Source organism: Talpa europaea, assembly GCF_964194135.1.
Source record: "Talpa europaea genome assembly, chromosome: 7".
NCBI classification, from domain to species: Eukaryota; Metazoa; Chordata; class Mammalia; order Eulipotyphla; family Talpidae; genus Talpa; species Talpa europaea.
Window position 1 is genome coordinate 91,738,748 of NC_140074.1, and position 16,702 is coordinate 91,755,449.

At 51.1% G+C, this 16,702-nt stretch overlaps 1 protein-coding gene across 1 annotated transcript; it reads left to right on the forward strand.

The window, feature by feature from the left end:
- Positions 1 to 12,382: 12,382 nt before the first annotated feature.
- On the forward strand, positions 12,383 to 16,498 carry TNK1 (tyrosine kinase non receptor 1; the record flags this gene model as incomplete). Its single annotated transcript, XM_084237912.1, has 8 exons — positions 12,383 to 12,563; positions 12,716 to 12,786; positions 12,906 to 13,097; positions 13,202 to 13,357; positions 13,494 to 13,777; positions 13,978 to 14,251; positions 16,005 to 16,099; positions 16,330 to 16,498. The coding sequence occupies exons 1-8, from the start codon at positions 12,401 to 12,403 to the stop codon at positions 16,496 to 16,498; spliced, it is 1,404 nt and encodes a 467-aa protein (XP_084094038.1). The 5' UTR covers positions 12,383 to 12,400.
- Between the last annotated feature and the right edge of the window lie 204 nt (positions 16,499 to 16,702).

Sequence of the window (16,702 nt, forward strand, 5' to 3'; positions counted from 1 at the left end):
AGGATGGGAGATTAAGTGTGGCACAGTAGTTTTCACTAGGGGTGATTTTGCATCCCAGGAGACATTTGGCAACATCTGGAGACATTTTTTTATTGCTTTGATGGGGGGAGTATATGCTACTGGCATCTGGTGAGTAGACACCAGGAATGCTGCCCAATGCCCTGAAATGCACAGGAAAATCCTCCATCACGAAGAATCTCCTTGTCTGAAAATCTGGGTAGTATGTAGTTGAGAAACCCTTGTGTTTAGTTCCCTTTCAGGAGTTTTTGATTTGGGACATGAAGAGAGATGGGACACAGAAAGAGAGGTTTATCTTCAAAGACAAGTCTCAGGCCAAGGGCCTCCACCTAGAAAGGATCCTGGCCCTCACCTAGACCAGTGGTTTTCAAACAGGTACCTGGAGACTTTAGGGCAAGGATTCTTACATTGTGCACATTCTACACATTGCGGTCACCTGGGCAGCTTTAAAAATTTTTCATGCTTGGGCCTCCCTAGTGGCACAAGGGGTTAAGTTGCAGCACTATGAAGCTATCCGCAGCCACTGCAGCATGAGTTTGATTCCCCACCAGGGAGCTGCCCACATGGTGCAGCAGACCTCTCCTGACTCGCCTGCTGCTCCCCTCAGCAGTGCAGTTCAGTACATCTGCCTGTTTTGTTCCCCGCTTTGTCTCTGGTAATCCTCTCACCCCCATACCTCTGGCCTGTACCCCAGTTCTTGTACGTATAAATAAATAAATCTTTTTTTAAAAATTAGTCATGCTGGGGCCCCATCTCCAGAGATCCCAAATTTAGTGGTGTCGTATGGGGTCTTGGTTAGTCAAACTTACAGCCCGAGTTAGGGCCACTGCTTTGGGGGTATAAAGGTCCTGGGTGGGTAGAGAAACACACTTTTAGCAGAGTACCTGCCATTTTTGTTTTCACGTTCTAGTCCAATTCCTCCATTTTATTTATTTTTTTTAAGATTTATTTTTTATTTATACAAGTGCTGGGGTACAGGCCAGATGCGTGGGAGGGTGAGAGGATTCACCAGAGACAGAGCGGGGAACAGAGCAGGCAGACTGACGAAACACACTGCTGAGGGAGCAGTGAGCGAGACAGGAGAGGTCTGCCACGCCATGTGGGATTCTTGCCGGCCAGTTGGGCTCAAACCCACGCGACAGAGGCTGCCGACAGCTTCACAGCGCAGTACTCAACCGCCTGCACCACGAGGGAGGCCCCTCCATTTTAGTTTTTTTAAGATTTATTTTATTTATTTATGCATACAAGAGCTGGGGTGTAGGCCAGAGGTGCGGGGGGTGAGAGGATTCACCAGAGACAGAGTGGGGAGCAGAACAGGCAGACTAACAGAAACATACTGTACAGGGGAGCAGGGGCAAGACAGGAGAGGTCTGCTGCACCATGTGGGTCAGCTTCCTGGCCAGGGATGGAACTCATGCTGCAGTGGCTGTTGATAGCTTCATAGTGCTGAGACTTAGCCCCTTGCACCCCTGGGGAGCCCCTAATTCCTCTATTTTCTACCAAAAATGTGAGACCCAGAGATTACTTGGGATACTCATACAACTCACCTAAGATCATACAACTCATTCATCCATTCTTCTGACAAATACTTAGTGAGTACCCACTAGGTGCCAGGCACTGTTACTGCCCAAACTGGGAGGAGAAACCACACCTTCTATCTGCCCAGGCCCCATAGCTCTCCTCTGGTCTGCAGAGGCTGCCAGCTGCCCTTTTATGGTGTTCCCTCATTGCAGGCTCAACATATTGGAATTGTCCTTGTTCTCACACCCAACACACAGTAGGTCAAGTAGCTGTCTCCGTTCTCAAAGGACCTCTATCCTATCTGTCCCTTCCTCCAGGCCCTGGCCCCCCAACCCACTCCAGAACCCTCTCACAGTGGACCCTAATCTCCCAGATGTACCATCTGACTAATCCTCAAAGTCATTTCACCCTAAGTGGCCCTATGGGTCTCAGAATTCCACCTCACTCACACCCTCCTGTCCAGTATCAAAAGACAGTTAAGACCTTGGGCTTTAGGGTTGGGCTGATTTCAAATCCTCCTGTGATTTAACTTCTCTGTGCCTGTTTCCTCATCTTTTAAATGTAGATCATATATTTCATTGATTCTATGGCCATTTCCCCACCCCCCATTTACATTTTAACATCTCTGGAGAATCCATCTTAAATTGAAGACATGTCATGGCATAATGGTATATATTATAATTGATGGTATCTTAAATTCAATGAAATGCAGCAGCACTTATTTTACAGGATTACTGTGAGGTCCAAATAAGTTCATATAAAATGTTTGGGACAGTGTCCAACATGTAATGGGCCTTCATTAAGTATTAGCCATTATAATCTCTTACTTAAAAATCTTCCCTAGCTCTTCCCTACCTACAGAATATAGACCTGGACCTTTACGCCGACAGTCAAAGCTCCATCAGTGGCTCCCCCATCTTATCTGGTCTTTAGCCCAGAGCTGTCCAAACACAAATTGAACTGGATTCTCCTCTTGAATGCCCCACAGACATCTCAGAAGCCACAGGTCCAAATCCATCTTGTTCTCGCCCCTTCCCCCCCCCCCCGCCTTTTGTGATCTCTCTCAAGCTTCATGGCAGTGCCAACCTCATAGACACCCTCTTCCTCTTGCACCACATGCACACTTCTCAGTAACTGATCTAACTTTATAAAATTTCTTGGAATCTGGCCCTCACGTGTCTCGAGCTTTATGTCTCAGTTCTGCGCCCCCCCCACAACCATACTGAATCACCTGTAGTTGCCCAAACACTGTTTCCTCATGTTTCTTTGCCCTTGCCCAGGCTTGTCCCTACACCTGGAATGCCCTTCACCTCTTCTGAGAAGCTTCCTCCGAGCCTTTGAGATAGAATAAACTGCCCCTTCTCTAGGCATCTCTCGAGAAGGGGTGGGGTGCTTTCACACATCTCCCCTCTACATCATGCACTGCCATGTAAAGCCACTACTTAAGGTTGTACACCTTTGTTTCCCCAGTTCCTGGCACATGGTAGACACTAGGAAGTGTCCCTGACAACTCCAGGCCTGTCTCTGAACCCTTGTGATGTAAGCTCCCCACATAAGTGCCCCATGAGCATCTGGCGCAGGAGGCTGGTAGGTTTCATTTTTTTCCTGTGCAGATACAGTTAACCTACCACACAATGACCAGAATGGTGTTTCTGAGTCCTTCGCCAAACAGCGGCTGCTGTTGTGTGAGTGTGACAGTTCTAAACAATGGCCCCAACCTTCTTTGATGTGCCTCGCATCTAGAAGCAAGGTCCAGGTATCTTCCCTTGAACCTGGACTTCACGACTGGTTGACCAATTAAATATGGCACAAGTAATAGCAGACCACTTTCTGGGCCCAGGCCTAAAGATACTGGCATACTCAGGACACTCACTCTGGAACCCAGTTACCGCATTATGAGGACGTCCAGGCTACATGGAGTATGCACAGGGAGAGGGTTGGCCAAAAGCCAGCATCAACCCAGACATGTGAATGATAATACAACTCCGGCTATTATGTCACCCCCAGACTTTCAGTTTTTCCACTCAAGACCCCAGACATAATGGAGCAGAGAAATAACATTCGCTTAGTGGCCAGATGCAATTTCTGATTCTCAAAGTCCAGGAGCATAATAAAGTGGTGTTTATGCCTTTATTTTTTTTAGATTTATTTATGCCCACAAAAGTGGGATACAGGCCAGAGGTGCAAGGGGTGAGAGGATTCACCAAAGACAGAGTAGAGAACAGAACAGGCAGACTGACTGAAATGCACTGCTGAGGGGAGCAGTGGGCGAGACAGGAGAGGTCTGCTTGCCATGTGGGTCACCACCCTAACCTGCCTGGCATTGAACTCGTGTCACAGTGGCTGCGAATATCCTCATAGTGCCGTGACGTAATCCCTTGTGCTACCAGGGAGGCCCTGTTTATGCCTTTAGGTGTTACTGTTCAACAGTAAATAATGGGAAGAGTAGGGCAGAAAAAGGAGCCCAGGACTTGGCACTTAGAGGCCCTGCGTTCATTACATGGCTGGCCCTGCCCTTCCAGCTATGTGCATGGAGAACACCACCTCACCATCCTGAACCTCAGTCTTTTTTTTTTTTTAAGATTTATTTATGCATACAAGAGCTGGGGTACAGGCCAGAGATACAGGGAGAGAGGATCCACCAGAAACAGAGTGAGGAACAGAACAGGCAGACTCACTGAAATGCCCTGCTGAGGGGAGCAGCAGGCAAGGCAGGAGAGGTCTGCTGCACCATGTGGGTCCAGCCGGGGATTGAGCTGGTGCTGCAGAGGCTGTGGATTGCTTCATAGTGCGGTGCTTAACCCCCTTGTTCCATCAGTGAGGCCCCTGAACTTCAGTCTTCCTACCTGTAAAGTGGAGTTAACAACAGCTAACAAGAAGGCTATGTGTCAGGCATCATCCTAAACGTTGATACATTGTATTATCTATATCTGTGTAACAAATTATTCCAGAACCCATTTGTTTAGGACAATAAACATTTACTATTATAATTTCTGTAGGTCAGAAATTCAGGAACAGCATAACCCAGTGGTTCTGGCTCTGGGTTTCTCATGGGCATGCAGTTCAGATGTCAGGGCTGCAGAAAAATCTGAAGTTTAATTGAATTTGGAGGATCAGCTTCCAAGATGGCGCAATGCTGTTGGGCATGTTGGTGTTGGCGTTTCGCAAGAGGCCTCAGCTCCTCAACATGTGGCACTCTCCCCATAGGGCCACATGACGTGGTGGCTGGCTTTCTTCAGAGCAATAGACCCAATGGAGCAAGGCAGAAGCCATACTGTCTTTTATGTCTTAACTTGAAAGCTGAATGCCATCCTTCCTGCAAAATCCCATTGATTACACAAATCAGCCCTGTTCATAGTGGGAAAGCAAATTGCATCCCTGTGAGGACGTGAAAGGGAATTTCATTGACAGCCATTCTGGACACTGGCTACTCCACATGTAGACACAGCTAATTCTCCAACAACCCCATAAAGGGTATATACTCCTTTCTCCTAGTCAGCTCATCTTGAAGATGAGGAAACACGTACAGAAGTGTCAAATAACTTGCTCATATTTATAGGATGGTAAGTAGTAAATATGGGATTCAAAGTAAGCCCAGATGTGAGGTCTAAGCTAGTGTTCTGTAGACTCTCTCATTCCATCTGAGACTAAAGGAATATGATGGATCTAAGGGTGCTTTCACTTTGCAAAACCAACCAATGGATACACTCAAGGTGATGAGCTGGTGACTCAAAAAACTAATGAGGCAGGGCCTCCCTGGTAGCGCAAGGGATGAAGACGCAACCTATGAAGCTGTCTGCAGCCACTACAGCAGGAGTTCGATCCCTGGCCAGGGAGCAACCCACATGGCACAGCAGACCTCTCCTGTCTCACCCACTGCTCCTCTCAGCAGTATATTTCAGTCAATCTGCTTGTTCTGTTCCCCACTCTGTGTTGAATCCTCTCACCACCTCCCCATAACTCTGGCCTGTACCCCAGTTGTTGTTGTTTTTTTTTTTTAAGATTTATTTATTTATTTATACAAGCACTGGGTACAGTCAGAAGTGCAGGAGGGTGAGAGAATTCACCAGAGCCAGAGTGGGGAACAGAACAGGCAGACTGACAAAATACACTGCTGAGGGGAGCAGCGGGCGGTAGGAGAGGTCTGTCACACCATGTGGGACCCTCGCCTGTGGCCAGGGATCGAACCAGCACTGCAAAGGCTGCGGGCAGCTTCTCAGCCCAGCGCTCAACCACTACGCCACCAGGGGAGGCCCCCCAGTTCTTTATGCATAAATAACTCTTTAAAAAAAAAACTAATGAGGCAAATGCAAATTGTGAAAGCAAGGGACCTTAGGGTCCCAGGAGATGGAGATGGGGTGGTGGAACAGGATGGGGAGGGGGACAGGGGTGGGATCACCAGGAGAATGCTTATGGGTTAGATTTAGTAACTCCTATCCCCATTACACTCAGCAAAGGAGCACCTCATGTCAAAAATCTCCTTTGCTTCACTCTACCCATATAAAACTCTGTCTCATTCACTTGTTCAACAAAAGTTACCAAGTACTTATATGAGCCAGGCTACTGGTCTTGGCATGGGGAACACTGCAACCCCAGGCAAGACGGAGCTGGGAGTCTAGCAGGGGCAGCCGACAAATTATTGGCAAATTCTACCAGGATGGGGTGCAAGGGGAAGAGATCAGGGCAGTTAGGTTTAGGTTTCCTACATTTAGCAAGGCCAAATTCGGATAAGGGTAAGAAGACTCTCCCAAGAAGATGGAACACAGTGGTTGAGTGCTGGGCTGTGAAGCTGCCGCAGCCTCTGCAGCACCAGTTCGATCCCTGGCCATGGCGAGGGTCCCACATGGCGCACAGACCTCTCCCGCCGCGCCCGCTGCTTCCCTCAGCAGTGTATTTCTTGTCAGTCTGCCTGTTCTGTTCCCCGCTCTGGCTCTGGTGAATTCTTTCACCCTCCCGTGCTTCTGACTGTACCCAGTGCTTGTATAAATAAATACAAAAATAAATCTTAAAAAAAAAAGAAGAAGATGGAACAGCTATACAAAGTTCAGAGGAAAGAGAGAGCCAAGATGCTGATGTACTTTCTTCTATTGAGGGAGAGAACCCAGTGATTTGAGGGATCAAAGCAGAAAAGGAGGCTATGTTGTTCTAATGTGGTTTGATAGGAGCAGAGAGGTTTCTGCTTGGGAATGGGCCCCACCCCACTCCACCTCACATAAATCCAAGAGTGGGGGGAGGGCACCTGGGTGCCCTCTGTTTATCCTCCAAGTTCTCTGCCCTGTGGGGAAAGACTTGGCCCTGACGGTGTGAATGTGCTCATCCTTCTGGGATACAGAGCCTGCAGGGCAGGGCAGAGGTTGGACTAAGACACAGAGAATGGGCAGCGCCCAGGTTTAAGAGTTAGCTGAATGCCCCATTTCACCCAAGGAGATGGTCCCTTAGGGTGGTTAGGATGGTCAAGTTCTCCCACAGCCTACCATCCTTTTTGGGCGAAGGTGGGAATGAGATAAACTTAGCTTCAAAATAGGAAATAAACAAGGAGGGAAGGAGGAATAAAGAGGCCCCTGATTCCCTGTTTGTTTTTTCTAAACCAAAGACAAAGGTGGGGCTGAGCCTAGACATTTAGTTTCCTGTTGGAGTTCAGAGGACCCAGGCCAGGAGTCCAATCAACAGCACCCTCTAGGGCCTCCCCGGTGGCGCAGCGGTTGAGCGCTGGGTTGTGAAGCTGCCGGCGGACTCTGCAGCACCGGTTCGATCCCCGGCTGCTCCCGGGCCACCGGAGGAGGGTCCCACATGGCGTGCAGACCTCTCCTGCCACCCGCTGCTCCCCTCAGCAGTGTACTTCAGTCCTTCTGCCTGCTCTGCTCCCCGCTCTGGCTCTGGTGAATTCTCTCACCTTCCCGCGCTTCTGACTGTACCCAGTGCATGTATAAACAAAAACAAACAAATAAATAAAACATGCCTCTATAAAAAAAAAAAAACAGGGCCTCCCCGGTGGCGCAACGGTTGAGCACTGGGTTGCGAAGCTGCCCGCCGCCTCTGCGGCGCCAGTTCAATCCCCGGCTGCTCCCCGGCCACTGGAGGAGGGTCCCACATGGCGCTCAGACCTCTCCTGCCGCCCGCTGCTCCCCTCAGCAGTGTACTTCGGTCCTTCTGCCTGTTCTGCTCCCCGCTCTGGCTCTGGTGAATTCTCTCACCCTCCCGCGCTTCTGACTTCTGACTGTACCCAGTGCATGTATAAACAAAACAAACAAACAAATAAATAAATAAAAAAACATGCCTCTAAAAAAAAAAAAAAAAAAAAAACAACAGCACCCTCTATCCTCAGCCTTCTCTCTACCCCACAGCCAAGTCCTAGGCAGGGTCCCTCGCTCTCCCCTGATCCTAGGAGGTAGGCAGCAAGAGCCTCTTCCCTGTGATCCTAGGAGGTAGGCAGCAAGAGCCTCTTCCCTGTGATCCCTGAACCTGCTCTCCTACCTTCTCCCAGCTCTTACTACAGTAAGCTGGTTCTGTCACTCCCCTGTTTCAAGCCCTTCAGTAGTCTCCAGAGTCCTCATGTAAGGCCCAAATGCCTGACTGTCCTGCAGGGCCCTGTAGAATGAATCCCACCAGGGCAGGAATGATGTTCATTCACCCAGGTCCCAGAACACAACACAGTGAAAACTTGCTGAAAGGATGAATTCATGCCTAGTCTGGCTGCAGCTGCCTTCGTATCTCCCCATGTGCTCTGCACACATGTGTTCATCCAACTCCCAGAGGGCTTCTAGTGCACTCAGATCTGTGAGGAAGTTGGACACTCAGAGGAATATTGGGTTTTTACATGCTGTTCCCTGAGGAAGGTCATGGAGTCATTGTGTTACCCACCAAGAACTTGGACAACACCAAGATGAGTCTCAAAAACAAGTTAAGTGAAAGAAGTCAAATGTAAATAGCAAACACTGTGTCGCTCCATTGATAATAAGGTCAAGAGAAGGCAAAATTGATCTGTGAGTTTTAGAAATCAGAATAGTAGTTACTTCTAGGGGATGATGAGACTCACTAAAAATGGGCACAAGTCCACTTTCCGGGATTACAGAAACATTCTGAGTCTTTGAATTAATGTATACGTACATTTGTTGAGCTATATTGAGCTACAGCGTTAAATATGTGTGTTAGTTACTGATTGTAAATTGTACCTCAATAAACATACCTCTATGTCAGCATAGAAAGTATAGCATGAATATCAATATAACATATGAATATAACAATGACAAAAAAGTCCTCAGTATGTGGATTAAATAGCACATCTGATATAACCAAGGTGCGATTAGTAATGAACTAGAAGATAGATCTGGATTGCATCATGAAAACACCAAGAATAGAAAATATGGAAGAGAGGTTAAAAGACATGGAGAATAGCACAAAGAAGTCTAGCATAGTTCTAATCAGAGTTCCAAAGGAGAGAACACAAGAAATGGAGAAAAAGCATTATTTGAAGAGATAACTGGCTGAGAATTTCCCAAAACTGATGAAAGATGTGGATTCATAGATATAGGAACTACGATATACTGTGCAGATGAAATAAAAAGGAACTCATGTCTAGGTTCTTTAGGACTATGAAGCACAAATGATGTCTCAAAACCCAGGAGAGGGCCTCCCTGGTGGTGCAGAGGGTTGAGCTCACTGCTGTGAAGCTGTCCACAGCCTCTGCAGTGCAGGTTCGATTCCGGCCGGCCAGGGAGATTCCCACATGGCATGGCAGACCTCTCCTGCCTCACCCGCTGCTCCCCTCAGCAGTGTCTTCAGTCCATCTGCCTGTTCTGCTCCCCGCTCTGTCTCTGGTGAATTCTCTCACTTTCCTGCGTCTCTGATCTGTACTCCAGTTCTTGTATAAATAAAAAAACTTAAAAAAAAAAAAAGCCAAGAGAAAAGACAAATTATCTGTAAAAGAATGACAATTAGATGAAGCACATTCCTTCACAACCAATATACATTGGTTATATTATATGACATTCCTACATTATCCCATGTACAAAGAACACACGGATGAACAAGACAGGCCCAGTTCCTACCAGGTGGAGCCCATAGTAAATCAAGGATAACACAGAGAGGGAGCAGTTACGGAGCCCAGCAGGGTGCCCTGAAGCATGCAGTATATAGCTGGCCTGGTTGGAGGGCAAAAGAATTGGCAAGAAAGAAAAAATATAGGTGGAACTGTGAACTATGAAGATTTTTCTGTCAATGCTGGAACAGCTCATGTATTCAGCAGTATGGGGCTCTAGCTGCTGTGCCCAGACATCCATCCTTGGGACAGAGGAGACGTCCTGAGACTGATGGCATCCTCCCTGGGACCCGTGACAAGAGGAAGAGCGTATGCTCGTCTCAGAGCCTTCTTCAAGGTCCTGGACTGTCTTTGCAGCCACAAGGCAAGTAACAGCACAGAGTCCGGGACAGCAGAGGCTTCGTGGGTAAGGGGGAGGGGGTAAGCCAGGATTGTGATCAGGAAGTGCCAGTGAATGGGGTGCGTGCCCTGAGGCAGGAGTGCTGCCCTTGGTCAACAAGACCAGGTGACCTGGCGGGATGGGGCTGAGCAATCACTCAGAAGCTCTGTAAACTCACCTTCCCCCCACCCCCGCCCCCCGACCTCCCGCGCGGCCGCCCCGGGGGGCTTCCCAAAGATTCTCTTCAGGGCAGCACACGGGACTGAAAGGACAGCTGCTTATCAACACCTCTGCCCTGTCTGCGCAGCCGGCACCCAGGCCTTCCACCAAGAGTGCTAGGGAGCTCCCCTCAGGCGGGGGGCAAAGACTACATCCCGCTCAGTCTCAGTCCCGGAGCCTGGCAGGGGTGGCTATCAGGTGCTTATTCATGGCAGGGGTGGGGCTCTGGTTAAACGAGGTGAAGAGTTTGGTGAGAAGGGGGATGGGGGACAGCACACAGAAGAGCAGTCTGGAGAGGGGTGGAAAGTTCTTGGGAGAAGGCAGGTGAGCAAAGGACAGGGAAAGGGAGCTTCTCGCCTCTGGCCCAGCGGAGAGAGAGACGCCCTCTCGGCTCACCTCTGCCCACCAGCCCCTGGCCAGTCGCCAGGTCCCGCCCTCCGGCCGCCTCGGGTCCGCCCTCCCAGGGATTTAGTCCCGACAGCCCAGGGCGGCTCCGCAGCAGCCGCTTCCGCCTCAGCCAGGTGAGGGTCCAGACCGGGAAGGAGGGGGTGGGTGGTTAACCGGAGCTGCTGTTGCTTGGGGTGCGTCCGGGGGTGCTGACTTGCTAGCCTCCCTTCCCTTCTCCTCCCCGGCCCTTCCCTTCTGCTTTCTCTCCTGTCCTGCCCCTTCTCACCTTGCAGGCGGTCTGGATATCCCAGAGTCCCGGGCTTTCTCCTTCCCCGCCCCCGCCCCACTCCTGGCTCACCTGTGGTTTCCTTCTGGGTTTCCGCCTGGGGTCCTCTGGCCCTCCTGGCTTAACTGAGTGGGAGGGAAGGGTCTAGGTGTGTGCAAAGGAGTGTGCAGGCGAGCAGTATCCAGACCACCTGGAGCTTTATTGAATAAAGATTGGCGGAGTTCCCTGAAGCCAAGTTTGATTGAGTGACTCAGGTGTGTGGGCAGAGTGCCAAACCTGGAGCTGCGCTCAGGTGGGTGTGGACTGGAACGTACACCTGGCAGCCTAGGTGGCTCTATGGGCCGTACCTGAGCTTAGTGTGGCCTGCAGTTAACTGCTGATCACAAATGTGGCTGGCTTGGGTGTAGAAGAGGCAACGATCCTGGGGTCTCTGGACTGAGTGGGCCTGCATAACAAAGTTCATGGACACCGTACCTTCATCTTCTTTGTGTTTGTGTGTACATTGGCATCTCGGCTCTGGGGCAATCTATGTTGAAGACAGTGAACTGCCCCGGCTCAAGTCATGCACGGGAGAGGGTGTGTGGCAGTCAGCCTGGGCGCTTCATGACGGCATACTGAAATGTCTCCAATTTGAGAGGACTTGTATCTGGGAATCTCAGGCATTGTTTACAGCATACCTGTAGGGGTGTGTGTGTGTGTGTGTGTGTGTGTGTGTTTGTGTGTGTGTGGCCATGTATTTGGGTACAGCAGCAGTACACCTTTGTGCACATACGTAAGTCTCAGGTATGGTGTATGTGGTAGACGGAAATGTGGCTGTCAAGGGGAGGTGTCTCAGGTACGCAGTTGACTCTTGAACAACATGCAGATTTGAACAGAATCCGCATTTATATGCAGATTATTTTCTATCATCGATTTCACTTCATGGATTCAACTATCTTGGATGTCATTTGGTTGAATCAGCAGATGCAGAAACACAGATTCTCATGCAGACAGCTCTAATGTAGACAGCCCAACTATAAGGCACTTGAGCACTAGTGGATTTTGGTATCCATGGGATCCTGAAACCAATCTCCCTTTGACACCAGGAGACAACAGTAGTTAAGTTTCTTTTTTTTTTTTTTAAAGATTTATTTATTTATGCATTTGAGAACTGGGATACAGGCCAGAGGTGTGGGGGGTGAGAGGGTTCACCAGAGACAGAGTGGGGAATAGAACAGGCAGAATGACTGAAATACACTGCTGGGGGGAGTAGTGGGGAAGTCAGGAGAGGTCTGCTGCACCATGTGGGTAGCTCCCTGGCGGGGGATCAAACTCATACTGCGGTGGCTCGGACAGCTTCATAGATTGTGTCTTAACCCCTTGAGCCACCAGGGAGGCCCTATAGTAGTTAAGTTTCTGAGGAGTCAAAAGTTACACTTGAATTTTCCTGGTTCTGATGTGTCCCTCCTACACCTGAGTGTCTAGTGACATACCTGTTGTCTGAGTGTCTCAGGAGCCTACCCTGGGCTATGTCTGGTGGAGAATGTCATCCTTAGGGGTTTCTTCTCCAGACATGCTTCCTGAGGCGGGCTCACCATGGCTGTTGAGGCTGCTCCGAGACCTCCAGCTGGCCCAGTTTTACCGACCCATCCTCGAGGAACTGAATGTCACCCGACCAGAACATTTCGACTTTGTAAGGGCTGAGGACCTGGATGGCATTGGCATGGGCCGGCCTGGTGAGGGATCTCCTTCCCCAGCCTGTTAATCACCATCTGCTCTCCACCCCAGCCCTCCTCTTGCCTCTAAATCCCTCTGCATCCTGCTCCCTCCCATCCCCATCCACCCTCACCCCAGACTACCCCAGCCCTCTGATTCTGGTCTCCCCCAGCACAGCGCAGACTGGTTGAGGCTCTGAAGAGACAACGTTCAGGGCTCAAGTCTAAGAACTGGGTCTACAAGGTATGTGTTTGGGGGCAGGGGTGAGAGGCTTAGAGGACCAGCTTAGACCCAGGAATGGGGTGGGCTGTGTGGCGAGGACTATGGAGGGTCCCTCATGCTTGATTTCCCACCCATTTCAGATCCTTGGGGGTTTTGCCCCTGAGCAGAAGGAGACTACTCCAATCTCAGACAGCCCGGTGTCCCTCCCTGAGCCTGAGGGAGGACTCAAGTGTCTGATCCCAGATGGTGCTGTGTGTAGAGGGGAGCTGCTGGGTTCTGGCTGCTTTGGTGTAGTGCACCGAGGACTGTGGACACTGCCTAGTGGCCAGAGTGTAAGTGTCCAAGGTGCCCCCACCCCCGCTGTGTGCCCTCTGTGCTCTGGCCCCCACATAACTGTTCCCTAGGGTGCCTGATAGTGTTTCCCCTGTTTCTCCAGGTCCCTGTGGCTGTCAAGTCCCTTCGGGTGGGTCCAGAAGGTCCTGTGGGCACAGAGCTGGGGGACTTTCTTCGAGAGGTGTCAGTCATGATGAACTTGGAGCATCCACACGTGCTGCGTCTGCATGGCCTTGTTCTGGGCCAGCCTCTGCAGATGGTGAGCAGACCCTGACTCGGGCTCCCTGGCCACCTCAGGGGCATAGAGGACAGAGGCTAGTGGGCAACAAGAGGGTGGGCGTGGAGTCCTGTGGAGCCCAGTCTCTGCTCACCCATGCGGTGCTATGCTCTGGCAGGTGATGGAGCTGGCACCACTGGGCTCCCTGCACGCCCGTCTGACGGCGCCGGCCCCTGCACACCCGTTGCCCGTGGCCCTGCTTTGCCTCTTCCTGCGGCAATTGGCCGGGGCCATGGCGTACCTGGGGGCCCGTGGACTGGTGCACCGAGACCTCGCTACGCGCAACCTGCTGCTGGCTTCACCGCGCACGATCAAGGTGGCAGACTTCGGGCTGGTGCGGCCGCTGCGCGGCTCCCAGGGCCGCTACGTCATGGGCGGGCCCCGCCCCATCCCCTTTGCTTGGTGAGGCATGGGGCTGGCAGGTGGGCTGTGAGGGTGGGGGTGGGGTCTGGAGGGCGTTAGAAATGCGGAGGGGGCTGGGACTGGAGTGTCCCGGAACGGAATCACTTGTAAATGACGACCTAGCTCTAGCGTGGAAGGACTACGTGGCCTGTACGAGCTCCAGGGGTACTCACGCAAGCCCGTCAACTCCGCTTCCGCAGGTGTGCTCCCGAGAGCCTGCGCCACGGGGCCTTCTCTTCTGCCTCGGATGTGTGGATGTTTGGGGTGACGCTGTGGGAGATGTTCTCTGGGGGCGAGGAGCCCTGGGCTGGGGTCCCACCCTACCTCATCCTGCAGCGGCTGGAAAAGGACCGAGCTCGCCTCCCTAGGCCTCCCCTCTGCTCCAGGGCCCTTTATGGTCTTGCCAGACGCTGCTGGGCCCCCCACCCTGCTGATCGTCCTAGCTTTTCCTGCCTGGAGGAGCTGCTCCAAGAGGTGGGAACCCCTTTCCTCATATACACTCAGTCTTTCTTCCCTCATCCCCTCCCCCATGGTTCCACACACAAGACAAACCAGCTTCTGGGCTAGGATATAGGATCCAGCTTTAAAGAAATCAGATCAGTCCTTCCTTACCTGAGAGTCCTGGGGAGGCAGCTTGGGGTTACATAGATACTGGCAGAGGGGTGGGGACTGGGGCTGGGTCCAAGAAGGAGGAGCAAAGAGCAGTAGATTGCAGTGGGTATTTGACAGGCAGAGGCCAAGTTCAATGTGGAAGGGGGAAATACAATAACTAAGATGGCAACAGTGCACATGGGCTGCTCTGTGGAGAGATTTGTAAGGCATGATAAATAACCAGAGCTAACATGTAGAACACCTGATCTGTGTAATATGCTGTGTTACTAAGTGCTTTCACTATCCTTATTCACTCATTTATTTTTTTAAAAGATTTATTCATTTATGCATACAAGAGCTGGGGTAAAGGCCAGAGATGCGGGGGGTGACAGGATTCACCAGACAGAGTGGGGAACAGAACAGGCAGACTGACTGAAATACACTGCTGAGGAGAGCATCGGGCGAGACAGGAGAGGTCTGCTGTGCCATGTGGGTTTCTCTTTAGCCGACCAGGGATCAAAAAGTGCTGCAGAGACTGCGGATTGCTTCATAGTGTGGTGCTTAACCCCTTGCGTCACCAGGGATGCCCCTTATTCACTCATTTAATCCTCACAATTGAGATCATTATTATCTCCATTGCACAGATGGGGCAATGGCAGTTTAAGTGACTTATCAAAAGTCAGACAGGGACCTCCCTGGTGGCTCAGGGGGTTAAGACACAGCACTATCAAGCTATTGTCAGCCACTGCAGCATGAGTTTGATCCTGATCCTGGGCTGGCCAGGGAGCAACCCACATGGCGCAGCAGACCTCTCCTGTCTTGCCCACTGCTCCCCTCAGCAGTGTATATCAGTAGATCTGCCTGTTCTGTTCTGCACTCTGGTGAATCCTCTCACCACCACCACCCCCAATTGGCTTCCTCCCCCGCCCCCACCTCTGGTCTATACCCCAGTCCTTGTATACATAAACAAACAAACCTTAAAAAAAAAAAGAAAAAGATAGCAAGTGGAGGATTTGGGAGTTAAACCAATTTGACTTCTGAGTTCTTTCCTAAAGCACTACCTTCTACTGTTAAAGGAGTTTAGCCTTTACTCGGAAGGCACCTGGGCGCCATGGAAGGCTATGAGCAGGGGAATTATAAGCCAGCTCTGCATGTTATATTGCTTTGGCGTGGTGCAAGAATGAACTGGAGGGATGATACTGAGCATGGGAAAACTAGGTAAGCCACAGTGGCTGTGAAGCAGAAGTGAGATGAAGAGACTTGGATGAGGGCTGAAGTAGTGGGGCTGGGGAGAAATGGAAAGGTGCTTGATGGGCCTGGGTATGCAGTAAATGCAGTTTATAGAACAACTCTCCCCTTGGTCCCCCTAGGTAGAGACAGGAGCCCCCCCCCCACACTTTGTTGCTCCCTGACCCCTGTGCTGGGTCCAGCTTGGCATGGAATCCAGGTGTGCCTCCCTTACTGGATTACAGCTGGGGGACAGGGACACTCCCACTCTGGGCCCAGGACTGAGAACACCTGGTATGGTTTGATTGATGGGTTCATGAAGAGAGGTGTCTTCTTTTTTCTCTGCTCCCACACATTGCCCTTCTGACTCAGGCCACAAACCTAGCCACTTTATCTCCTGTCTCTACAGGCCTGGCCTCCCGAGGGACATTGTGTGAGGGAAGTTACAGAGCCAGGAGCCCTGAGGATGGAGCCTGGTGATCCTATCACCATTATTGAGGGCAGGTGAGAGCCCCATGACATTCTGAGCCTGGACCTCTCTTCTCTCTAGCTTCTGGAACCCTGATTTTCTTCCTCATCCCCCCTCCTCTCCTTTCCCTTAAGATCTTTTTGTGTTAGGGAGAAAGGCTTTCCTTCCTGCAGGTAGACGCAGCTTGTGAGCTGAATGTGGGCCAGAGCCAGCTCCCATTCCCCCCATATTTGCTCCCACACCTCACCAGTGCCTCTTCCCACAGTCCTGACTCCACAACCTGGAAGGGCCAGAATGGTCGCACATTCAAAGTGGGCAGCTTCCCCGCCTCAGCAGTAACTCTGGCAGATTCAGGGGGTTCAGCAGCCACCCATCCTATCCACAGAAGCTCTCCTGCCCAGGGAGAACAACATTGGGGAAGCACAGATGGGTGAGGACCTGCAAGAGTAGGGGATGGAGCTGGGTTGGGGGAACCAAGTCCAGCAACTTCTCTGGATGAAAAACTTGGGGTGGGGGAGTGGGGTGAAGTTGGTGGGGTACCTGGATTGCCTCCCAGCTGGAGCTTCCATACTGGGTCTACTGCCTGGGGACACCAGAGGGATTCTTTGGGAAGGGATATGGATATGTGGGGTGGAAGG